This window comes from Ctenopharyngodon idella, chromosome 14 (assembly GCF_019924925.1).
Source record: "Ctenopharyngodon idella isolate HZGC_01 chromosome 14, HZGC01, whole genome shotgun sequence".
NCBI classification, from domain to species: Eukaryota; Metazoa; Chordata; class Actinopteri; order Cypriniformes; family Xenocyprididae; genus Ctenopharyngodon; species Ctenopharyngodon idella.
In genome coordinates, this window is record NC_067233.1 from 23348751 (window position 1) to 23371193 (window position 22443).

The following is a 22443-nucleotide window of genomic DNA, read 5'->3' on the forward strand; positions in this document are numbered from 1 at the left end:
TGCTGATGGTCTTTAATGCACCTGTCCTCCTACATTTACCTGAGCTTCTCTCAAACACTAATGTTATTATAGCCATAATGTGACTTTAACCAGTTTAGCTGCTCATGCGAGTAACTGAGGCAGATGTCTGATGTCTCGGCTCGAGTTTTTAATGAGTTTGAGGAGACAGTGGAGCGAGTTTCTCTCATACAGATTGCAGAAACAGAGTTTATTTTGAGTGTTTTTATACTCTAGTTAGAGCTGAGAGTGTGTGTTTAGCTTCAAGTGGCGTCCGATTCATCACTGTACACACAACACAGGCGATTCTAACCGCTCTGAGAGGGTCGATATGATACAGTAGTTTCTCACAGACACCGGCGGCGTTCAGACTCGATCAATAAAACACAGGTCACTTTTTCTGCCCTCAGCAACTTTAGCATTAATTTATGGATTAATTTGTTCTATTTTTATCTTTTATTAAATACTAAAAATACAAACTGACAGTTACTGTTCTCCAAAAGCTTCACTGAAACATCACAAAATTGATTGCCAATGAGAAATTAAATGTATGAATTACTTTTGAACTTGTTTTTCCTTCTTTTTTTAATGCATGTTCCTGTCTGTCTGTGTGCAGTAAGCTGTTGTATGATTTCTACACCTGTATTCCTCCGGATAAACTACAGAAACAGAAAGTAGGATCCATGACTGAGATAGTGGGCAGCAAACTCTTCCAGAGACAAGGTGAAATGCACGCACACACGCACAGACACACACACACACACACACACACACACACAGAGAGATACAAACTATATACACTGTAAAAAAAAACAAAAAAAACCCAATAATTTCCAGTTAATTAATTTCCAGTAATTAAAAAAACAATAATTTCCAAGACATAAATACTAATAAATGTGAAAAAATACTTGAAACTATATAAAAAATTGACATTCAAATACATAAAAAAGGTTAAACCGACAGAATTCTCCCAACTAGTCAAACACAGTTGTCTGAACAAAGAATTAAAATTGTTTGCTGAAAAATTAAGGGTTTGTGAATTCCCAGCATGCACTGCGGCATGAAAAAAATTATTTATTTACTGTTATAGGATTATTGTATTACTGTTTGCTGAGTTTTTTATGTTTTTTGATGTTTTGTGATTATTGTTATTTTTTGTGTTGTGATATTAGGTGCTCATCTTTTTACATTTGTTGATTGTCAACAAAATACCAAAAATATCAGTTTGTCACTAATTGAAACTTTGCTGAATGAGAAATCTGTAGTTGCCTTAGTGAATTTATTTGGTGAATGTGGCATTTTTGCATTTAGTGAATGAACAAATTCAAATTCAGTGTAAATGTTTTAGCATTTTGTGAGGGGGAAAAAAAAGCAATATTTAATATTCTGCACTATTGTTAGATCCCTATAGTCAAATGTAAATGTCTCTTTGCACAGATGAGGAGACAAAATAAATATAAAAAAACTGATACATTTTTGTCAATTTTTCAATTAAACTTTCCAGTCAAATTTTAAATTGCATTAATAGCAGAATATGAATAGAAAACACTTTCCCTGGTGCCATCATACTTTTGGACCTTATTGAATATTGAATATAAAGCTAATTATACTAACTATTCCTTTCCTTTCCTTTCCCTTCCCCCTTTTCTTTTCTTTCCTGCCCACAGGTTATTTCATTTGTTATTTTACACCGTATCTTTTTCTCCGCTCTTTCTTTCTCTAGGTTTATATGATAGCCTCTGGCCTGCTCCTGCCAAACGGCCTGTTAACTAGATGCTATAAAGTGATGAATGGTGTGTGTGTGTGTGTTTGTGCTCTTTAACTTCAATGAGTTGCAGACGGATGATGAATGTGTTTGTGTGTGTGTGTGTGTGTGTGTGTGTGTGTGTGTTTTACTAAAGAGCCTGGTGATTTTGCTCATGAGAGTCGTGATGGATTATATCCGGTGTGTGTGTGTGTGTGTGTGTGTGTGTTTGATGATAATGATAGACGGATACATCATCCAGGCCCATTTAACTTAAAGTGAGTTAACCCTCCCTTGTATTCTTTGTAAAATCTACACTCTTGGGTTATTATAGTTAACTAAAACTAAAACCACAAAAAAAACAGGTTTGTTACTTGAAATAAAATGAATGTTAACTGAAATAAAATATAAAAAACTTCAGCTAGTTGCTAAATGAACATTTCTCATTTAGGCCACATCCACATGAAGCCAGAGCTTTCCCTATCCGATCTTTTTCTTTCCTTGTCTCAAGAAATCAGTGTACACACAAAACCGCTGTAACTGACTCAAAACGATGTAGTATACATGCCAGATCAGTATGTGGCGCTGTAATTCTGCCACAGAGATACACTAAAAACGGAGAATAAGACTTGAATCATGTGCATAAACCTTGCGCGCTGTATACAAACTTTAGTAAAGCTTAGAAATAAAGCTTTATTTTAGTAAAGTTAATAGGCTCGGTAGCTTCTGCGGCAAGAACACAAGCATGTAGTCTGCTGTTGTTGTTGTTGTTGTTGCTGTTACATGACGTAGCAGTGTCTGACTCGGGTCGAGACGTGGGGTGATGACATCATCGTTTCACAAAATATACGGATTGGCTGTACACACGAAAATGCAAGGGTGTCGTTTTCAGATTTACCCACTCTGGGACCTGGTTTCAAAAAATAGCGGTTTCAGGCTCCCAAAATGCCAGATCCGTCTGGACGAAACGCCTATATGATACAAAATTTTTGCGTATACAGCTAAACGCGTCTCCGTGTGGACAGGCTCTTAGTTTAACTTGATGTACTACTACTATTAAACAGAAATAAAAGTATATAGACATATTTGAAAAAAAGAAAGTCTTATTAAAATGATAAAAACTAAAAATAAAATTTTACATATAAAAATAAAAACTAATTCAAAACAGGAATAAAAACCATAATAGTATCTCGATACTACAGTAACACTGTGTATGATGCACATTTTTTCACAATATGATGTTGATATATCAATAGCAACATCATATTAGTCATCGTTCACCCCGCTCTTTAGTTATTGATATCAGTGTTGATTGTTGACAAACATTCAGTCGACCACTGATGATAGACACACACTCACACACAGTACATGAAGTGTGTATTATCTCACCTGATGAGTTCTTGTTTTCGAGTGCACTATTTTTTTAAATTATTAATCTTATTAGATTTGCATGAGACATCAGGTTTCAAAATTAAATTCATGCATTTTATGAGCACAATCACAAGCTGCCCATTCCATATGTGTCTGGTGCGTTTTCTCATAAATATTCATGAGTGTTGCTTCTTCGCCTCTACTGATTGGTCCAGGGCTACTTGAAATCACAATGCGAGGATTCCTCTTTTGTCCTGCATGATGCAGCAAGCTGTTTACTTATTCATATATTCGTATGTCATTTTATTTATTTTTGAATTACCGTGTTCCCCGTAAGCCGCCCTGACAGGCATTTTAATTGAAATTTATCCGGCCGACCACTGGAAAACGAGGCCCCATTTTGTGAAATGTCACTCTGAAATGGGTGCGAGAGCAATGAGACATTTATATGCTGTACAGTTACCTCTACCGTGTTAGCCTCATCTAGTGTGTCCGGCCCTCACCTGGAGGAGAAACAAGGCATGATAGGATCAGCGACAAGTGGCAGATGATGATGGCTGAATCTCCATTTGCAAAGAGTTCATACTAATAGTATGCAAGATTAACATTAGTGCATTAAGAGCTGTATGCTAAAGGTGATTGGTAAAGTTTGTAGAGGATTTTTAAGCTATTTTTACATGTAAAATGATAATAACAAGGTAATATTTTCCAATAGTGCCGTACAGTCTTAGTGCATGCTCTAAAAGTGTGCACTTCACAGTAGAGTTTAAGTTAGTATAGGCACTAACGTTCAAAAATTTGAGGTCAATTCATAACCGCAATTATTTCAAGGGAATAATCGACAATTATGATTTTTGTCATAATTGTGCAGCCCTATGTTTATCACTGTAAAGTTGCTTTAAAGGTGCAGTGTGTAAATTTTTGCTGCATCTAGCGGTGAGGTTGCGAACTGCAACCAACAGCACCACTCCCTTTCGAAGCAAAATAGAGAAGCTACGGTGGCCGTCTGGCCGACACAAGTCAAAGGTGTCGCCGTCTGAGACTGCAGAGAGTACGCTAGCCAGTCAAGCAATGAGGTTTCTTCTTACTTTTAACAAAGAACGGTCTCTACGGACAACTACTACTATTACTACTTCTTCTTTGTGCGTATTCAAGCTGCCTCTAAAAACACGAAAGATTTAGAAGAAGAACAACATAGAGACTAAACGCGCTCTGTAGAGTGTATGTCCGTTTAGGGCTGCTGTAGAAACATGCCAACGCATGATGGCGACTTCACATGGAGGGGTTACCCGCGGTGTATGTGATAGAAATGGCTCATTCTAAGGTAATAAAAACGGTTCATTATGTAAGGTCTTTTTACACCACTGAAAGCATAGTTATGTATATTATATTGCATTTCTGTCAATAGTTCCTCCCAAATTTTACACATTGCACCTTTAAAACATATAAAGTGCTATAGAAATAACTTGACTTGAACCTGGATGCATCATAGATCAGAAACGGAAAGCAAAAGAGAAGAGTGAGGAGGTAACAGATTTAAGATGAAAGATTCATCATTTTTAAAAAACTCTCGCTGCAATGTCCAGTGTAGTGACAGAGCAAGAAAGATCACAGTAGATTCACTGTCAGCTGTGACACGCAATTCTGAACTGAACTCCATGAAGCATGAAAGAAAGAAGAGCCTATAGTGGTTTTAGAAAACAGGCTTTATCAATCAAACATTATCCAAATGGAAAAAAGGGTAAAATAAATAAATACATACATAAATAAAAAAAAAAAATAAAATAAAATATAGTAACATAATCACAATAAAAAAAGAAAGAAAAAATTATAAAATAAAAGGATTTATTTTTATTTAAATAAATAAATATCTATAACATTTAAAATAAAATAATCCTAACTCTCATAATAAAATACAATTAAGAAAAATATAAAAGGTGCAAGCAAACAAATAAATAAGTAAACAAAAGCATGAAAAAGGCACACTGTGTAAATAAATAAAATAAAGTCAAAAATAATAAAAGAGAGACAGACAGACAGACCCATACTTTTACTTAAACCTTTCTTAAACCTGCTTTGTATTGCTACAGTGTCAGTAGAATATGTAAATGAACAATGTTCACTTGTTTTTTTGTGTTACCTGGACCAAGAAATTCATGTTTATTAGCAAAAGCGACAGTGTGCCTCTTGAGGTCATGGGAGGGAGGTTTACCTGCACAGCTCTCACTAGCTGGCCTCCATTACACTCGCCCCCCTAAACCTCACTCCCATCCGGGTCATGGCACCAATGTAACTCCGCCGGTCCTACTCGCCCCGCTCTGTGTAGGACTTGAACCAGGGTCTCTGGCATGGGAGGAGCGTGCAGTAACAAGGAAGCTAAAGACCACAGTTTCTAGTATTAGTCGCTAGTGCGCCTCTTGAGGCCATGGGAGGGACGTTTACCCCCACAGCTCTCACTAGCTGGCCTCCATTACATACGCGACAGCGTTTTGCTTCAGGTGGAATTAGCAGAACGGCAGTTTCTTTCAGATTTTCCCCTCCATTTGGCCTAAAACACTGCGTCATCTAATTTGAAAATGTTGACTACAAACATGTATATTTTTCATTGCAGTGTTCTCTCCGTATTTACAGTTCTTTGCAGCTTTTAGCTGTTGCCTACAGCGCTACAGATCCTTCAATGGAAACTGAAAGTAAAACATTCCTGCAATACAAGTCGACACACTTATGACTAAAAGTTTGCTGAGAAGTATGTCCTACTAAAGCAAGGCGGTATTTGACTCTAGTCAATCTTATCCATAGCAGACTGGTGGGCGTGGCCTTGGCCGGCAACATGCCTAGTGCATTATGGGTGTTAAAGTTTACCTACTTAGGAAAAAGGAAATACGACAGCCTTTTTTCTCTAGTTAGGTAGCATTTAAGAAAAATCAATAATTCGCCTTTCTAATGTGTAGGCAGACAAGTTTTATTAAAAGCCCATTATGTCAGCCGTGAAGTATATATACGTCAAACATCTCATGACTCAGTCATTATAATTATAATGATGCGCAACTTTAGGCCTTGGAACGGAAAACACACACAGACCCAGTCAAATGTGGATCTGCATTTGACACATTCAATTTTCACTTGAGGTGAAATTAGATTCATGCATAATAATATGAGAGCAGTTAGCTCAAATTATTCCGCTCGGAAACCTGACAGATGGAAATTATTGAATCGTTAAAAGAAATAAAGAACGAGTGAATTACCCAGAAACTCTCATCTGCCCACAGATCTGCCACATTCTTTTAAATCACGTTGTCAAAGAGATCTTTAAATCACAGCTGGTTTTGAAGAAGCGTCTACTGATGTGAGAGCAGTTTGATTCTCTGAGATCATAACAAACATACAGACCGTATCTGATCCCAGACCAGCGATCCTGGATCCCCACGTATGTCAGATAAATACAAACAGAATCGCCATGCATAGAAGCCAAAGATGGAGATTAGTTTTAATAAAAGAGTTTCATAAAGTTCTGAGTCAGAGGAGAGATGAGTTTATCTGAATGTCTGACATTTTATTTAACTTTTCAGTGCACATGAATAAGTTATCATTTTTATGATAATACAGTCTAATATAATATGCACACAGAGTTGTGTGATATAATAATCTCTATTTATCCACCTTTCAGTCCAAGTTTTTTAGTGTGCCCTTTACCTTAGTGAATTGAAACCCATCAGAGCGATGAACCGCTAAACAGCTCACTATAGATTTGCACACTTTCTTTTGTAAGAATTTATTTATTACATTTTTTCCATGCATGTCTGTCATTTTAGTATTATTTACATACTGTTAGATCATTATTAATATTTATATTTTAATTTTATTCTTATTAATTTTGCTGTGCTTTATGAATTTGTGTGTGTGAGTTTGTGTGACCCTAATGATGAATTAATTTCTAGGCTTGATGATCATAATGAGAATGTACATTACATAACTAGAGTAATATAGAAATCAAACACACACACACACATACACAAACACATACACACACACAAATTTGCCATTATTCACTCTCTCTTTGCCGATGCATTAAAATGATGAAGTGCGCCAAACACACACACACACACATCTCATCTGACTAATTCAAACGCAGTGAAAGTGAATTAAAGTTTTTTCCACTCAGGCCTTAATGTGGCTGTTGTTATGGTTACGGTTTTTGCCGAGGGCTTTTCTGACTATTTATCCTGCTGGGTTAAAAGGCATTACAACAGAGAAAATGCATTTCACTCTTATTTGTTAATTTTTTATTATTCTTTTAGGTTCCCCCCCGTTTTTCTGTGTCACCATCTGTTGATGGAAGTGTTGCACTCGTTTCAGGATCTGTGGGCAGAATTTGTTACTGATTTCAACTGGGCTCTCAGACAGGGAATTTAAATGGGAATATTTCTTGGAATCAATATTGATAATCGAGACTTAAAGGGGCTTCAGCTAAAACTTTTCAGCTTGAGCAAAATGAGTAATTCCCCTGGCAGTGAAACTGGACCTGACTTTAACAGTGTTTGCCAACTAGATTTTTACATTTTGTGAGTCAGTGATGCTTGTTTGTGCAGAAATCACCACCATGATGCTAGAGAGTTTGCTAGGATGGTTGCCAGGGCATTGTTATGCAGTTGCTAGGGTGTTCTGGAAGATCGAGAATTTATTTTCTACCCGGAAATACAAAGATTGATGCATAAAATACATCAGATAAATTACTACTGACAGATTAAAATGACTCAAAAATACCCATCAAACTCATAATAAAGATGGACATGTAAAACATCCAGATAAGAAGTTAATTTTTATTAAGGCAAGACACTGCAGGTGAATAGTGTAAACATTTTAAAGGGTTAGTTCACCCCAAAATGAAAATTCTGTAAGACCTCGGAACACAAATTAAGAAATTTTTGATGAAATCTGAGAGGTATATGACTCGTCTATAGACAGCAATATAATCACCACTTTCAAGGTTCAGAAAGGTACTAAAGACATTGTTAAAACAGTCAACGTGACTGCAGTGGTTCAACTTTAATTTTAGGAAGCGACGTGAATACTTTTTGTACGCAAAAACAAAACAAAAATAATGACTTTATTCAACAATATCTTCTTTTCTGTGTCATTCTCATGTTGTTTACGTCCAGCACTTCCAGGTTCTACGTCAGAATGCCGACTCATTATTGGCCGGCTCCTGCATCACATGCATGCGTCGTGCTGCTCACGTGATCAGCTTTGGCCAGTACTGAGCCGGCATTCGTACGCAAACACGGAAGCCTTCTTTGTGCTTACTGCGTCAACTGCGTAAGGATAATGACAGGGAAGAGAAGAGATTGTTGAATAAAGTCGTTATTTTTGTTTTGTTTTTGCGCTCAAAAATTATTCTCGTCACTTCATAACATTAAGGTTGAACCACTGCAGTCACGTTGACTGTTTTAACTATGTCTTTAGTACCTTTCTGGACCTTAAAAGTGGTGATTATATTGCTGTCTATGGACGACTCATATACCTCTCGGATTTCATCAAAAATATCTTAATTTCTGTTCCGAAGATGAATAAAGTTCTTACAGGTGTGGAACGACATGAGGGTGAGTAATTAATGACAGAAATTTCATTTTTGGGTGAACTAACCCTTTAAGTAATAGCTATCACCATATTTCCCCAGTTAATTAATCGCAGTTTTTGTATTACAAGTTTTCCAAAATGTTGTTTAAAATATTAATGACTAGGGGTGCGACGAGATCTTGTGCTACGAGATCTTGCAAGATTAAAATGTGACAAGATTTTTTCGTCAAGGTGAAAATCTGTCTCGTCGTATTGCTATGACGAAGTGTGAGGGTGAAATTAGAATAGAATATCCCACCACTACGTTTACATTATGCCTCCACTGTCGTTCTGCTTTTTATAGAAATAAAAACCATTTAATTCAGTTGTATAACGGTCGCATCAGTCCCATCCAGCTCATCCAACATGAGCTGCAGAGTCGTACGTAGTGCAGCAGGAATCAGAGTTCACTGATTCACAAGTGATGAGATGACTGACAAGACCATGGCGGAGGATTCGTTGCACAACAGAGCCTAAGCGTACGACAAATGTCTTATCTTGTAGAATGCGCTCAGCACCGCTGCTCCCTATTCAGAGTACGGGCGATCACGAAATCGAAAGTAAAACGTGAGCACGCATTCAAATGCGATTTCAATACACATTTTGAAAGCAGCTCCCTGAGGCATGCAAATATCTCCCAGTATGAAAGCTATCTTAGGCTGGGCTGTATCATGGAAAAATGTGGTCTCTGTTTGCACTTTAAATATTGAGAGAGTACTTTGATTATGGTTGCACTTATCGTTTGAACTTAAGACTAAGAGAAAACTTTGTTATTCATTTTTATTTATACTGTTTTTATTTCTATGATCAATTTGTTCAGTTAGGAGGTCAGAAGTTCTCATATGAAATCATACAGGAGAGAAGCCAGTCAGTTGAGTTTGTGGGAAAACCTTTTACAGTGCTTGAATATTGTTGTCTTTTACAGTACTGCATATGATAATTCATACTCAGAGTAGAACTGAAATGACATTCATTAGAAGATGATCAGTTAAAACATTTCAAATGCACTTGCAGACTATTTTTCTAGTCATGTATTTTGTCATTGAGGATTTCTTAAAAATACTGTGTAAAAATCTTGTCTTGTTCTCGTGTCGACACCCCTATTAATGACGCGTTATCTAATTAAATGTACACTAATTTGTGTCATATATGAACAAACCCTCTGTAAAAAAAAAATATATATAGGAATAAAACTGTAAAGTTTGCCATATAAATGAGCTGCTGAAGTGGAGATTTCTGGCTCACTTTGAGGAAATGGCCTTTAAAGATATGCATTGTAATTGAAATCTACAGACGCAAATAGATAAAGTGTGATAAACACTTAAATGTGTATTTTGATGTGTTCTTTCCACTAGTCTGAAAGAAGACAAGGTATGGAAGCAGAATAACCCAAAATTGAAAAAAACAATGATTTTGCCTGTTGTGTCTTGCATTAAAAGTCCGATACTTGTTTGAATGGTGGATGTTTTTCAGTGCAGTCGCATGTTTAGACCAGCTGTTGTTGTTTTTGCTCTAAAAGTCTTCATAAGAGGCATGGAAATGATGCACTTTAAAGTTTGTGAATGGCCAATGTCAGACCCGCTGGCTGCAGCTGTCATCAGTATGTTAACAACATTTTAGACAGCCGAGAATCCAATTTACAGCTGCGCTCTCGTTCCGCCCTGTAGGAGAGAATTACAGGTGAATTTGAAGCTCAACGCATTTCATCAAGGAGAAATATATATATTAACAGCGTGACGAAACATGTTGAGTGTTATTGTGCACGGACATCTAAAATCTTGGTAATAGAAAGCAGATTGAATTAGACCTTCAAGTGCTGCATGAAGAGCCAAAGTTAAAGCTTATTCTCATTTCAATCTTCAATGTCCATGTCATTTCAAACACACACACACACACACACACACACACACACACACACACACACACACACACACACACACTGTTCTCTCTGGCACGGTATGGTGGGTCCGTCTGGTTTAGGCCAGCTGGGTAATAGAAATGGCATCTTATTACTATGTAAAATAGTTTATTGTGAACTCTCAGGATAGAACGGCAGATGAAAATGAACGGAGGTTTCTTGCCGAAGAGAAAAGGGCTGAGTTATGATTCTTAAGGGAGCAGTTGTCAGGATCTTTTTCTCCTGAGAGAAGGACAGACACTTGACTGAGATTAGATTAGTTTTTAAATACTCACACAGGGTATTTCTTCAAGAACTGAACAGCAGGGCTGTAATTTAGTCTTCAGTTCAGTCCTAGGGACTTTCAGTTTAGGGACCTTGTAGAAAGATCCAACAATACCAGACCCTTCTCACCTACTAATTTTTAAGCATGTTCTTTTCTTCAGTGCATACATCTAAAGTTCACTCAATACACATTGTCATTCTATCTATCTATCTATCTATCTATCTATCTATCTATCTATCTAGTGAGTGATGAATGCAGGCATGTATTCAGAGACCTTTCCTTCGACATCCGTTCACATGTGGTCACTGGTGACGCTCGGTAGTGCATGTGTAAACTGTGACATGTCTCACCTGATCACTTGTGAACAGATCACCCTCTTTTCACTCCTCGCAGGAGACAGATTGCTTTGGACTGATGTGTTTAAGACAGACAGAGAAAACAATAGAGTATTCTAAGAAAGGTAACTGGCAGATGTGCAGCATTTACCATCATTCATTTCCACGTTCCTTAAATTTCAAAATGCATTATTTGTAGAAGTCATCTAAGTGATGCATGAAGCACTTTTGGCTGTCCACTAGCATGGCTTTCAGCCAGGATCAGTCCACAGTAATATAGAGTCTGTTGAGTAAGTGTTTTTTCCTGTTAGGTAAGAGCGTTTCAGCTCAGCCAAGAATGCCACAAGCGTGAACTCCTGATGTGTAGCATGTTCGAGTCATTCTAGACGTGTTATGTGCATGTACACATGATGCTAAATGTGAAAGCTGTGTGTGTTTTTCAAGTTTTAATGGTTCATTTGCATCATGACAGCCATAAACACACACTCGCTGAACGCTGCTTTGGTCCAGGAGGTGAAAGGGTCAGTGTGGCCTTGAGAAAATGCTCAACGGCACATTTTCCTGTTGTTCTTGGCGGTGATATTGATGATGGAGCGGAACACTATAAAAAGCGACACCAGTGAACCCTTCATGAGCTCAGATCGCTCAATATTCCCTCAGGGACGGATCCACAGCAGCATTTATCTCTCTCTCTGAGGAGTCCCGCTCTCCATCACTCTTTATCTCACAGGGACAATAAGTGTGACAAATCCAATTACCATTCGCCTCAGTAATTAGCATTAGTGCCGACGTTTATGATTGTCATTTTATTTACCAGACTCAAGGTGCAACAATACTGTAAGTGTACGTTAAACTGCCCGTTCACTGCCGTGATGTATGCTGCTCAGTTGGTAATTGTGAGTGCCGGAAACTTGCATTTATAATATCTGTTTTTTCTTGATGCATCACGCTCCTTTTAGAGAAAAGCTCTCCCGCTGAGACTCATTTTGAGCTCTGAGAGAGAGAGATGGTGTTGAAAGGAAGGGTCGTGTTCATGTAGGAAGCTCAGGTCAATGGCAAATGTTCATATACTGATGCATGTGTACATGCACTGCTGCATTCTGGTTGGACTTTGGCTCTTTGACCTGCATAGATGTGAATCTGGTAAACCAAGTTTTTTTAAACAATCGTTAATAATTATGTATTTTTTAAATCTTAATAATAAAAAGTAATACAATTTCTCAAATTTTAATACCCTGAATCTTTGATGTTTACATATTATACATGACATAATATATATATTTATATATATACCGTATATATGTTAGTGCTGTCAAATGATTAATCGCGATTAATCACATCTAACATAAGTTTTACGTGTGTGTATACACACACAGACATATATAATAGATATAAATATAATATATATATACACACAAATTATGTAAACACAGACTTTTATGTTAGATGCAATTAATCAAAATTAATCGATATAATACACACACACACACACACCATGGTATTACAAATTTGAAAAACAATGCGTCCATCATTGTCTGCATTATCTTCTCTTTTTCTCTCTGACTCTGGCTCTCTCAGCAAAATCAGATTGATCATCGTTGATAATCAGTTGGTAACGAGCCAGAGTTTAAATGAGCTTTTAATGTGCTGATTTTAAAAGGCAGAAGAAAAGATGTTTGAGTGAGCGTCAGTCAGGAAGTGCAGCAGATTGAACTCGCTTAAAAATCTCTGGTTTGGATCTAGATCTGTAGAGCCGTCAAAAAGACCCCACCAACTCTCTGAAACTCAACTGTGGTATTAATTACTGTAGATAACTGTAGTAATTTATTTTTTCATGACCATTTTGTTCTCATTTATGCTTCTATACATTTAAGAATTTGATATTTAAATGACAAAATACAACATTTCAAATATGCCCATCCTGGTTTATATGTATAATTTTTTGGCATAACATTTTATGAGTTTTATGTACACACACACACACACACACACACACACACACACACACACACACACACACACACATGCATACACACATACATATAAACACACATACGCACACACACACACACACATATATATTTAAACAATTATATTTTTTAATTTTTACATAGAATGTATATTTTCATATTTTAAATAAATATTTAATATTAATATTATTTAAATGTATTACTAAAATTTTTTTTTAAACTTTTTTTTATCATATGGAGATGAAAAGTTGTTTTAATGTATTTATTTTACTATTTTATTTTATGAGTAGACTGAGGTGTTCCGTTATGATTTCCAGACTGCCGTGACATCTTGTTACCCATGATGCTCAGGGAGCTGAGCGGGGCGTTGGCTGTGGTGGGGGAGGGGAATCAGGATGAGAAGCGGAGCAGCGTTGAACTCCTGAACAACATCCTGGAAGTGCTCAGCCGTAACGACGTGGTAAGAGCCAATCAGAGATCAGCACACTAATTCACCAGCCAATCACAGCAGGAGTCAGTGAGGCAGGAAAACTGGAGGGTTTATTGATACACTCAACCAAGACCATGAGAGATTTCATTGTATTTTATTCAATACTGGAAATCTTGATAAAAATAGTTAATTTTGCATTTTAGAGTTTTTTGCACAGTAATATTTTTGCGTGTTTTATAGAAAGTGTAGTAAAATATAAAGAAATACTTATTAGATTGTGTTGCTATTATGTTGCTATCATTCATTGTGATCTAAATTTATGCATAAGTTTGATTATAAGTATCTTATGTTACTACTACTGCTGCTAATAATAGTAATAATTTTATATTTTAATATTATTAATATTATTAGACGTATTAAATTATTGTTTTGTTATCATACGTTGTGATCTAAATTTATGTATGAGACTGAGAATTCAACATCAAGTGTTCTTTTGCACTTTTTGAGTAGGAATTTGGAAGTTTCTGAGGATTCAAATCTTCCAACTTTCTGAGGATTATGATTATGATTATAAAAATGCATCTAATCAAACACACACACACACACACACACACACACTCACCTCGATGTAATACTGGAGCGGGTTTTTAATTACTAAAATGGCAGCGGATTACACTCGGGTTCTTTGAAGTCTGATGCTCTAATCTCACTTTCTGAAACGGTGATGCATTTAGACACTGAACTTCCTGAACTTCTACTTCCAAAGAAACTGGTGAGACGGAGAGAGAGGGAGATAATGAAAGAGGTCAGGACACAGCCGTGTGTTTATCAGCGCTGCCTGTTTAACCAAAACTGTTGCTCCATCTCTCACACAAAAAGTCATTTGGATGTGTGTGTTTTACATCAGCACTGGTCCTGCTGCTCTTAGAGGAAAGTTCTGGGTTCAAAACACAGACAGCGTCTGTGGCATAACTATTCAAATAAGTGCATTATTTTAAAACAAATATGTATGCAGTAATAGACTTCTGTGGGGTCAGATTTAAAAGTTGAAATGTGAAGCTTAGTACAGCACTTTAATTCATCCGCATATGAATATGAATAAATGAATATATGGTAAGTATTATAAATTTTATGTAATTTCGGTAACACTTTACAATAAGTTTCATTAGTTAAACATGAGTTAATGTATTAACTAACATGAACTAACCATGAGCAATACAGTTGTTACAGCATTTACTAATCTTCGTTAACACTAGTTAATAAAAATACAGCATGTTAGTTCACAGAGCATTAACTAATGCTAACAAGATTTTAATAATGTATTAGTAAATGTTGAAATTAACATTAACAAAGATTAATAAATGCTGTATAAGTGCACTTCATTATAAGTTAGTTAACTAATGTTAACTAATGAACCTTATTGTAAAGTGTTACCGTAATTTCAAGTAATATAAATTTTATTAAAATGTATTTATATTAATGTCTTAATATTAAGTATTTATATAAATGTTACATAATATATGAATATATATATATATATATATATATATATATATATTTCAATATTATGTAATTATATATAATTGTAAATATTAATATTTACAATTAATATTTAATGTCTTAATTTAAAAAAATATATAAATGTCACATAATTATATATGAATATTTGTATCAATATTGCTTACTATTTATAACATAAATATATGTAATCATATTTATATAATTATTTTAAAATATATTTTAATATGTCTATATTTAAATAGTTATAAAGTTTAAAATTTTTGTAATTACATATCATTTGAATTCATTGATATTTAATATTACTTACCATATATTACTACTTAAAATTATGCAATATATAAATAAAATATAAATTTTCTTAAATATTTGTAATATGTCTTAATATTGAAAAAAACTTATGTATGCATGTATTATATATAATTTTGAAATTATATTTTAAGACATTTTAATAATATTAAGACAATAATAATAAAATTCATGTATTTTTTTATTTTTACTGGGTTGGCTTTATTCATAAATTTAACAGTGGGACTGCTTTTATAGAGAGACTTCTAGTTATTCATTTAAGGTTTGATTTATCTCTCTGTATGTTGTCCTTCATTTTCAGTGGTAATCATTCAGTCATGCCACAAGTGCTAAGGAAACACCGCAATGTTCAGCCACAGTGTTTACACTCTTCAGGAAGTCAACCCATGAATGTCCTAAATATAGTTAAATCGTGACAACTCTCTGAATAGTTTTAGCATGTTAGTGAATATGGCAGTGTTAATGTATTTAGTCTTGGCGGACTAGATCTGCTGCTGCAGTTGTGGTTGATTATTGCTGCTGCTGCAAGTATGGACTTGCTGCTGCTAATAGATACACAGACACGCTGCTGTGAGCATGTAAAATATGCTGCTGCTGTATTAATAGACATACATAAATCTTGTAGCAGGTGGAGCTGGGGAGGTGGAGGGGTTCAGAGCCAACACTGAACCAGACTATTTGAATGTTGAGCAAGCAATCACATTGGCTGCAGGATTAGCAGAGGCCAATCAGCTTGTGCCATGCAGTAATGATATGATTGCTTGCAGATAGCATGTAAAGGACCATCAGCCTGCGCCGTCTAGAGTTTCATGACTAAACTAGATAGTTGCCTGAATAATATAATCTTGGATATGCAAAACTGTTTTAACATCGAACTAATGACACACTTCACTTCTAACTTGTATTGAACCCATCAAATTCTTTAAGGATCTGTTTGCGTTTGAGTGGAGAGGAGAGGTGAGCGGGTCAGACCCGTGTGATTATATGATGATCATCCAGATGAGCGACTGATGAGAATGATGGAGTGTTGAAGAGAGAGCAGAATGAAGATGTGACAGGGTCGTGACCTCTCCTGCCTCCTCTCGTTTGCTCCTTTAACAGGATTCTGAGAGCGTTTCACAGTTCAAATAAACAGCGATGAAGAGAGACGTGTGAGGAGGATGCTCTCTCTCTCTTTCTCTCTCAGGGCATGTTTCACGCTGCGGTTTGAATTAAACTCTCCGAGAGGCTTCAAAACATTATTCACCTCAAATGATTCTTCTAAAAATACAGATGAGAGAACATCTGTGAGAGCATGTGATTGTGGAGTGACACACACACATTACGGTGATGATGCTGTCTAGGTATTCCTGAGTGTGGATGAGCCGCGTTCAGAGCTGTTGTAAAACGCGGATATATACACGGCTGTGACGGCACATTTTATTGGAATGTGACAAGTTATGTTGCTTAGCAGCCGTAAACATCCTTCTAATATATAATGATAGAATAATTAAGATTAAAAAAAAGTGTCCGTGTCATATTTCAACCTCAAATCACAAGACATTATATATATATATATATATACATATATACTACGGTTAAAAACTGTGGGGCCGGTTTTTAAAATGTTTTTGAAAGAAGTCTCTTCTGCTCACCAAGGCTACATTTATTTAATCAAAAATACAATAAACCTGTAATATTATTATAATTTGAAATAACTATTTGAATATATTTTAACATGTAATTTATTCTTGTGATCAAAGCTGAATTTTCAGCATCATAACAGGTCACATGATCCTTCAGAAATCATTCTAATATGATGATTTGCTTCTCAAGAAACATTTCAGATTATTATCAATGTTGAAAACAGTTGTGCTGCTTCAGATTTTTGTGGAAACCTTGATACATTTCTATCAGGATTCTTTGATTTAATAGAAAGTTCAAAAGAACAGCATTTATTTGAAATATAAATATTTTGTAACATTAAAAATGTCTTTACTGTCATTTTCGATCAATTTAATGCATCCTTGCTAAATAAAAGCATTAATTTCTTTCAAAAATAAGTCTTACTGACCCTAAACCGTTGAACAGTAGTGTATATACAATGTAAACAGTTGTTCTCACATGGGCTGGGCTGGCTTGTTTGTTTTTTTATATCAAAAAAGTTTTATTTTTGGCAAATGTAAAGGCCCGTTCGCAACGTTACTTTACTAGTTACTTGAAAAAAAGTAATCTAATTATGTAACTTGCGTTACTTGCAAAGCGTTACCACAACACTGTGCCTAAATATATATACATTTCATTTTTTTATTACTGTAATGCAATATTTTACTTATCAATGTCAGTTTCTATGTTAATTTTCATTAGATTCTCATTACTCTGATGACTTTTTACCCAGCATAACATCAAATACTACCATGATGTTTAATACTTTACAACTGAAATGTTTATCATTGTTTTTACACTTTACATTAGTAGTATTTGGGGATAAAGTTGTCGTGAAAATACTGATTTAATGCACAAACTCTAAAACAGACAATATAAACAACTCTAAAATAGACATAACATAACATTTCAGCAAAAATATAGTTTTTCTTTTGATTTTGTGGTGAAATATGAGCTGGACAGACATGCTGTTGATGGGTGTCATGAGATTGATGAGTGTGATGTGAGACTGATGAGGGAGCAGTTTTGTGGACAGAGAGAAAGAGAAATGGAAACTGTACCGTATGACAGGCTACAGGTGACATAGATATCTGCGTCCACACACACACACACACACACACACACACACACACCCCGCAGGGATTATAGGTGTACATGATTAAGCCGTCATCCACTGACCTCTGAGAAAGAGAGAAACAGATGAGAAAGACTGAGGACAGAGAATGAGAGAGAGAGAGAGAGAGAGAGAGAGAGAGAGAGAGAGAGAGAGAGAGAGTTGGTGTTGGCAGCTGAAGTGAAGAACTGTTGATGCTGAGAAACACAATATGAAATGAAATGCTCCATGTAGAGATGAACAGATGTTTCTCTCTCTCTCAGTCCCTCACTTTATCCGCCTCTGCGTCATGAAATTAGTGAGGGGGTGGTAAACACACACACACACGGGTCATTTTCCTGTGATTGTCACACACAGACAGAAGATGTTTGTTGATGAAGGCTTTTGAACATCCACTTTTACATCACTGATGTCGGTTGCTCAGAAACTTAACCTACTCATGAGAAGGAAGCAGAGAGATACTTTCATACTGATTCAAGAGTTATGTACTATTATAGTATTTATTGGTAACACTTTACTATAAGGTTTCGTTTGTTAACATTATAAATTACATTAGTTAATTTGAACTACAATGAACAATACTTGTATAGCATTTATTAATATTAATGTTAATACACTGGTAACATGAACGTGAACATATTTATTTAATAATAAATGCTGTAAAAATATACTGCTCTTTGTTAGGTCATATTAGTTAATGCATTAACTACTTTTTAAAAAAAAAAATGAAACCTTACTCTAAAATGTTACCTATTTTTTAATATTTTGAATTAGCTTTTATTTTTGTATTTTCAGTTTTAATTTTAATTTTAGTTTAAATTTTAGTAATTTTATGTAATTATGTGCATTTTTATTCATTTTTAACATATTTTTATGTAGCTTTAATTTGTTTTTATTTCTTATTTTTTATTTTGTATTATTTATTTATTTGCCAAGGCAACATTTCTAATTTTCATTTAAGTTTTTTTAAGTTTGATATGTTCATCTAATAATTATTTTTTGTTTTATTTCAGCTTTATTTCAATTACCAAAAATTATTTTCTAATACTTTTAGTCTTAGTTTTAGTTAACAGTAGCTCTTTTCCATCCAAACGTATGTGCAAAATTGGAATGTCGCATGAAACATTTAAAAATAAAGCACCATTTCCATCCCATGTGTTCAAGAGAACAAAATCCTCACTTCCTGGGAAATTGCCACAAAATATCAGTAATAAAAATGGAAGTTGCTGCAATCGGGGAAGAAACTGTGGCTCTTTTTTCCTCCATCATAAATGACTTGAGTCTCAGAGCGGCAGACGACACACAACAAACGCTGTCATGTTATCTTGCGTTCAGATGCTGGTGTTTGGGAACGCAGTCATGTAAGACGCTTCTGGGAGAGAAATAAACCAAATCAATGAAATTGAAATGCTCAAGTATTTCAGAACGACCAAACCAACAAATGAGATGCTGTGTGATATGATTAGTCAGCTGGTTAGTCCAGTTATCCAATCACATCCAGCTGAGGAAAAGTCACGTGAGTTGCTTATCAAGTGATTTATTTGGTAAATGTGTTTCCATCATACTTTATGTGCATGCTGCTCAGAAATGTAATGTCATGCCATTACGAGTGACATTTTCCTTTCTTTGGAGTAACATGCTGAATTGTGCAGCAAAAAATCAGGAACATGTATTAAGATTTAAGTTGACTTTAAGGGACTCAACAATTTTAAAAATTGACTATTTTTGGGCCCAGATGGGTTTTAAACTCTCCGAATTGATTTTAAAACTGAATAAAAAAGAAATTAAAGGCCTTTAGTTGACATCATACATACACACACACACACACACACACACACACACACACACACACACACTCATCTGGGCCGTTCCAGAGCTCTCCAGTCCGATCAATACATTTAAACAATAAATCAGTGTGAAGGAGCCAGAGAGACCAGACCTGCGACTAAAACACAAACACACAGTTCACTCTTCATTTGTAGCATAGTTAAAAGTAATGGTTAACCAAAAAATGTGAATTCTGTTAACATTAAATCATGATGTCGCTCTTTTCTGTGCAAATGGTGATGAGGGGCTGTAAAGGTTCATAAATGAAAACATCACGACAGTAGTCCATGTGACTTATCAGTAATCAACATCTTCTGAATTCTTTATGTGAGAAAGCAACACAAATTTAAATAGCTATTTACTGAAAAGTCTTGCTTGACAGCCGTGGTCACCATTCACTTTCATTTGTATGGAAAAGAGCTGCTTATGATGACAGAATTGACATTTCGGCTGAATTATTCCTTTAAGATTTGTAGCTCATAAGCAGGAAACACTGAGGTGAGGAACTCAAGAGGGAATCTGTGTGTTTGTTTTAATTGGGTGACTTAATGAGAAAATCTTTGACCGTTTGGATGCAGTGCGGTTCAGTGCTAGAATACAAATGACAAGCGTTTTTGTCTTTTTCTCTTCCAGGGAGACACATTTCAGCACATTCAGGACATTGTGTCGTCTCTGCTGAGGACGATAAACCGCACAGTCATCACGATGGGCCGAGAACACACTCTCATCGTGAGTTAAAACCTCTACATCCTCTCCATTCCCTTTCCTCTTCCTTGTTTTACAGTTAGTGGTGTTTACTAATCCGAGTATCGCCATTAATATTGCTCATATTTAGAGTCAGTGATGTATAATCTGATATTTTGAGGTTTACTTTTACTTGTGATGCTCTGATTTTGTTATTTGTGACCAGACCAGAAACATTTACTGCATTAAAATACACAATTTTATTGACGTCATCTTAAATATCTCAATTACAAACAGGTGGAGGGAGGAATAAGTGCATTGTGGGAAATGTAGTCTTAGACTATCAGAATATTGGCGTATAAAAATACATTGATTATAATATTTGTTATTCTATATATTTGTATATATATATACTATATATTTTCAAGTCTGGACATGTAGACAGGACAGATACGGAGTGGAAGACGAGTTTGAACATTACGTACTCTAGGAAGCAAGAAGTGCTGATCTGTGTGTAAGAAAGTGTGTATCAAACACAGAGAAAAATATATCAGAACAAATCTAAACATTGAAGGTATAATGTCTGTGAGAACACCAAACATTTACACTTTAATTCAGTCTTGTGTGAGTTTGTGAGGAAATCAGCGGCTGCATCCATGTTGCATTGATGGGGCGTTCATGTCATGATAAAATTACCATAATTACCAGTTTCCAACTAAAACTTGCTCATGTTTTTGTCAAACTCACTAATTATGAGTCAGAAACTCGCAATGTAACAAAAACTCTTGACTTCTCCCACTTGACCGATGTGTCGTCATGTAGAAACAATCAAAATGGCAGCAGCTTCAATTACAGGCAAATGACCAATAAAGGTTGTGAATGAGCTGCTGTAACTCTAGACAAGACATATTACTGTTTCACTTGATATAGACAACATTAATTGATGCACATTCACAGAGAATTTGGAGGAAAATTAATGCATTGATAAATTTTACTGTCATCATGAGTGAAGCTGCACATGCAGCAATGTTGGCGCTACACAGTAATTTTGGCAATGAGTGTTGCAATAGAAACAAATAATTTCTGATTCAGAGAAACTTAGTTACTCTGAGCAGAATCTCATTTAGTAATTATGGTAATTTCAATGAGACTTAAATGTAGCAATAAGGGCCGTTCACATAAATTTGAAAGTGGCGCAAGGGAATCGAACGTGTGTGTCTCAATACGTTTTTAAAAATGTAATTTCTTTTAATTTGACACAGCCTTAAAAATGCATGTTTATGTACATAGACCAACTAAAAATGGTGCAGGTGTAAAACAAGAACGTGTTCAGCAGGGCTTGACATTAATACCTGATATAATGTGGGTGAATTTCAGTAGTGGCACTCCTACTAGCCACTTTGGCGTGTTGAATTTTATATATAATATATTTACATTTTTCAATTGTAGTCTTTTAAAAAGGCATCTGAAATAATAAACTAAGTGCAATGTAGTGTTGTCAAAAATATCGATTTTACGATATATATCAGTACTTAAAGGGTTAGTTCACCCAAAAATGAAAATTCTATCATTAATTACTCACCCTCATGTCATTCCACACCTGTAAGACCTTCGTTCATCTTCAGAACACAAATTAAGATAATTTTTGATGAAATCTGATGGTGAGGCCTCTATGGCCAGCAAGATAATTAACACTTTCAA

General features: G+C 35.4%; 1 protein-coding gene across 3 annotated transcripts in view; it reads left to right on the forward strand.

The window, feature by feature from the left end:
* LOC127525738 (dedicator of cytokinesis protein 2) overlaps positions 1–22443 on the forward strand; it is a 119718-nt gene that overhangs the window by 30892 nt on the left and 66383 nt on the right. For all 3 annotated transcript variants that reach the window (XM_051918534.1, XM_051918531.1, XM_051918533.1), the window contains 3 exons: positions 614–720; positions 13534–13676; positions 20692–20787. In XM_051918534.1, coding sequence (XP_051774494.1) covers positions 614–720; positions 13534–13676; positions 20692–20787 — 346 coding nt within the window. The remainder of the gene's footprint in view (positions 1–613; positions 721–13533; positions 13677–20691; positions 20788–22443) is intronic.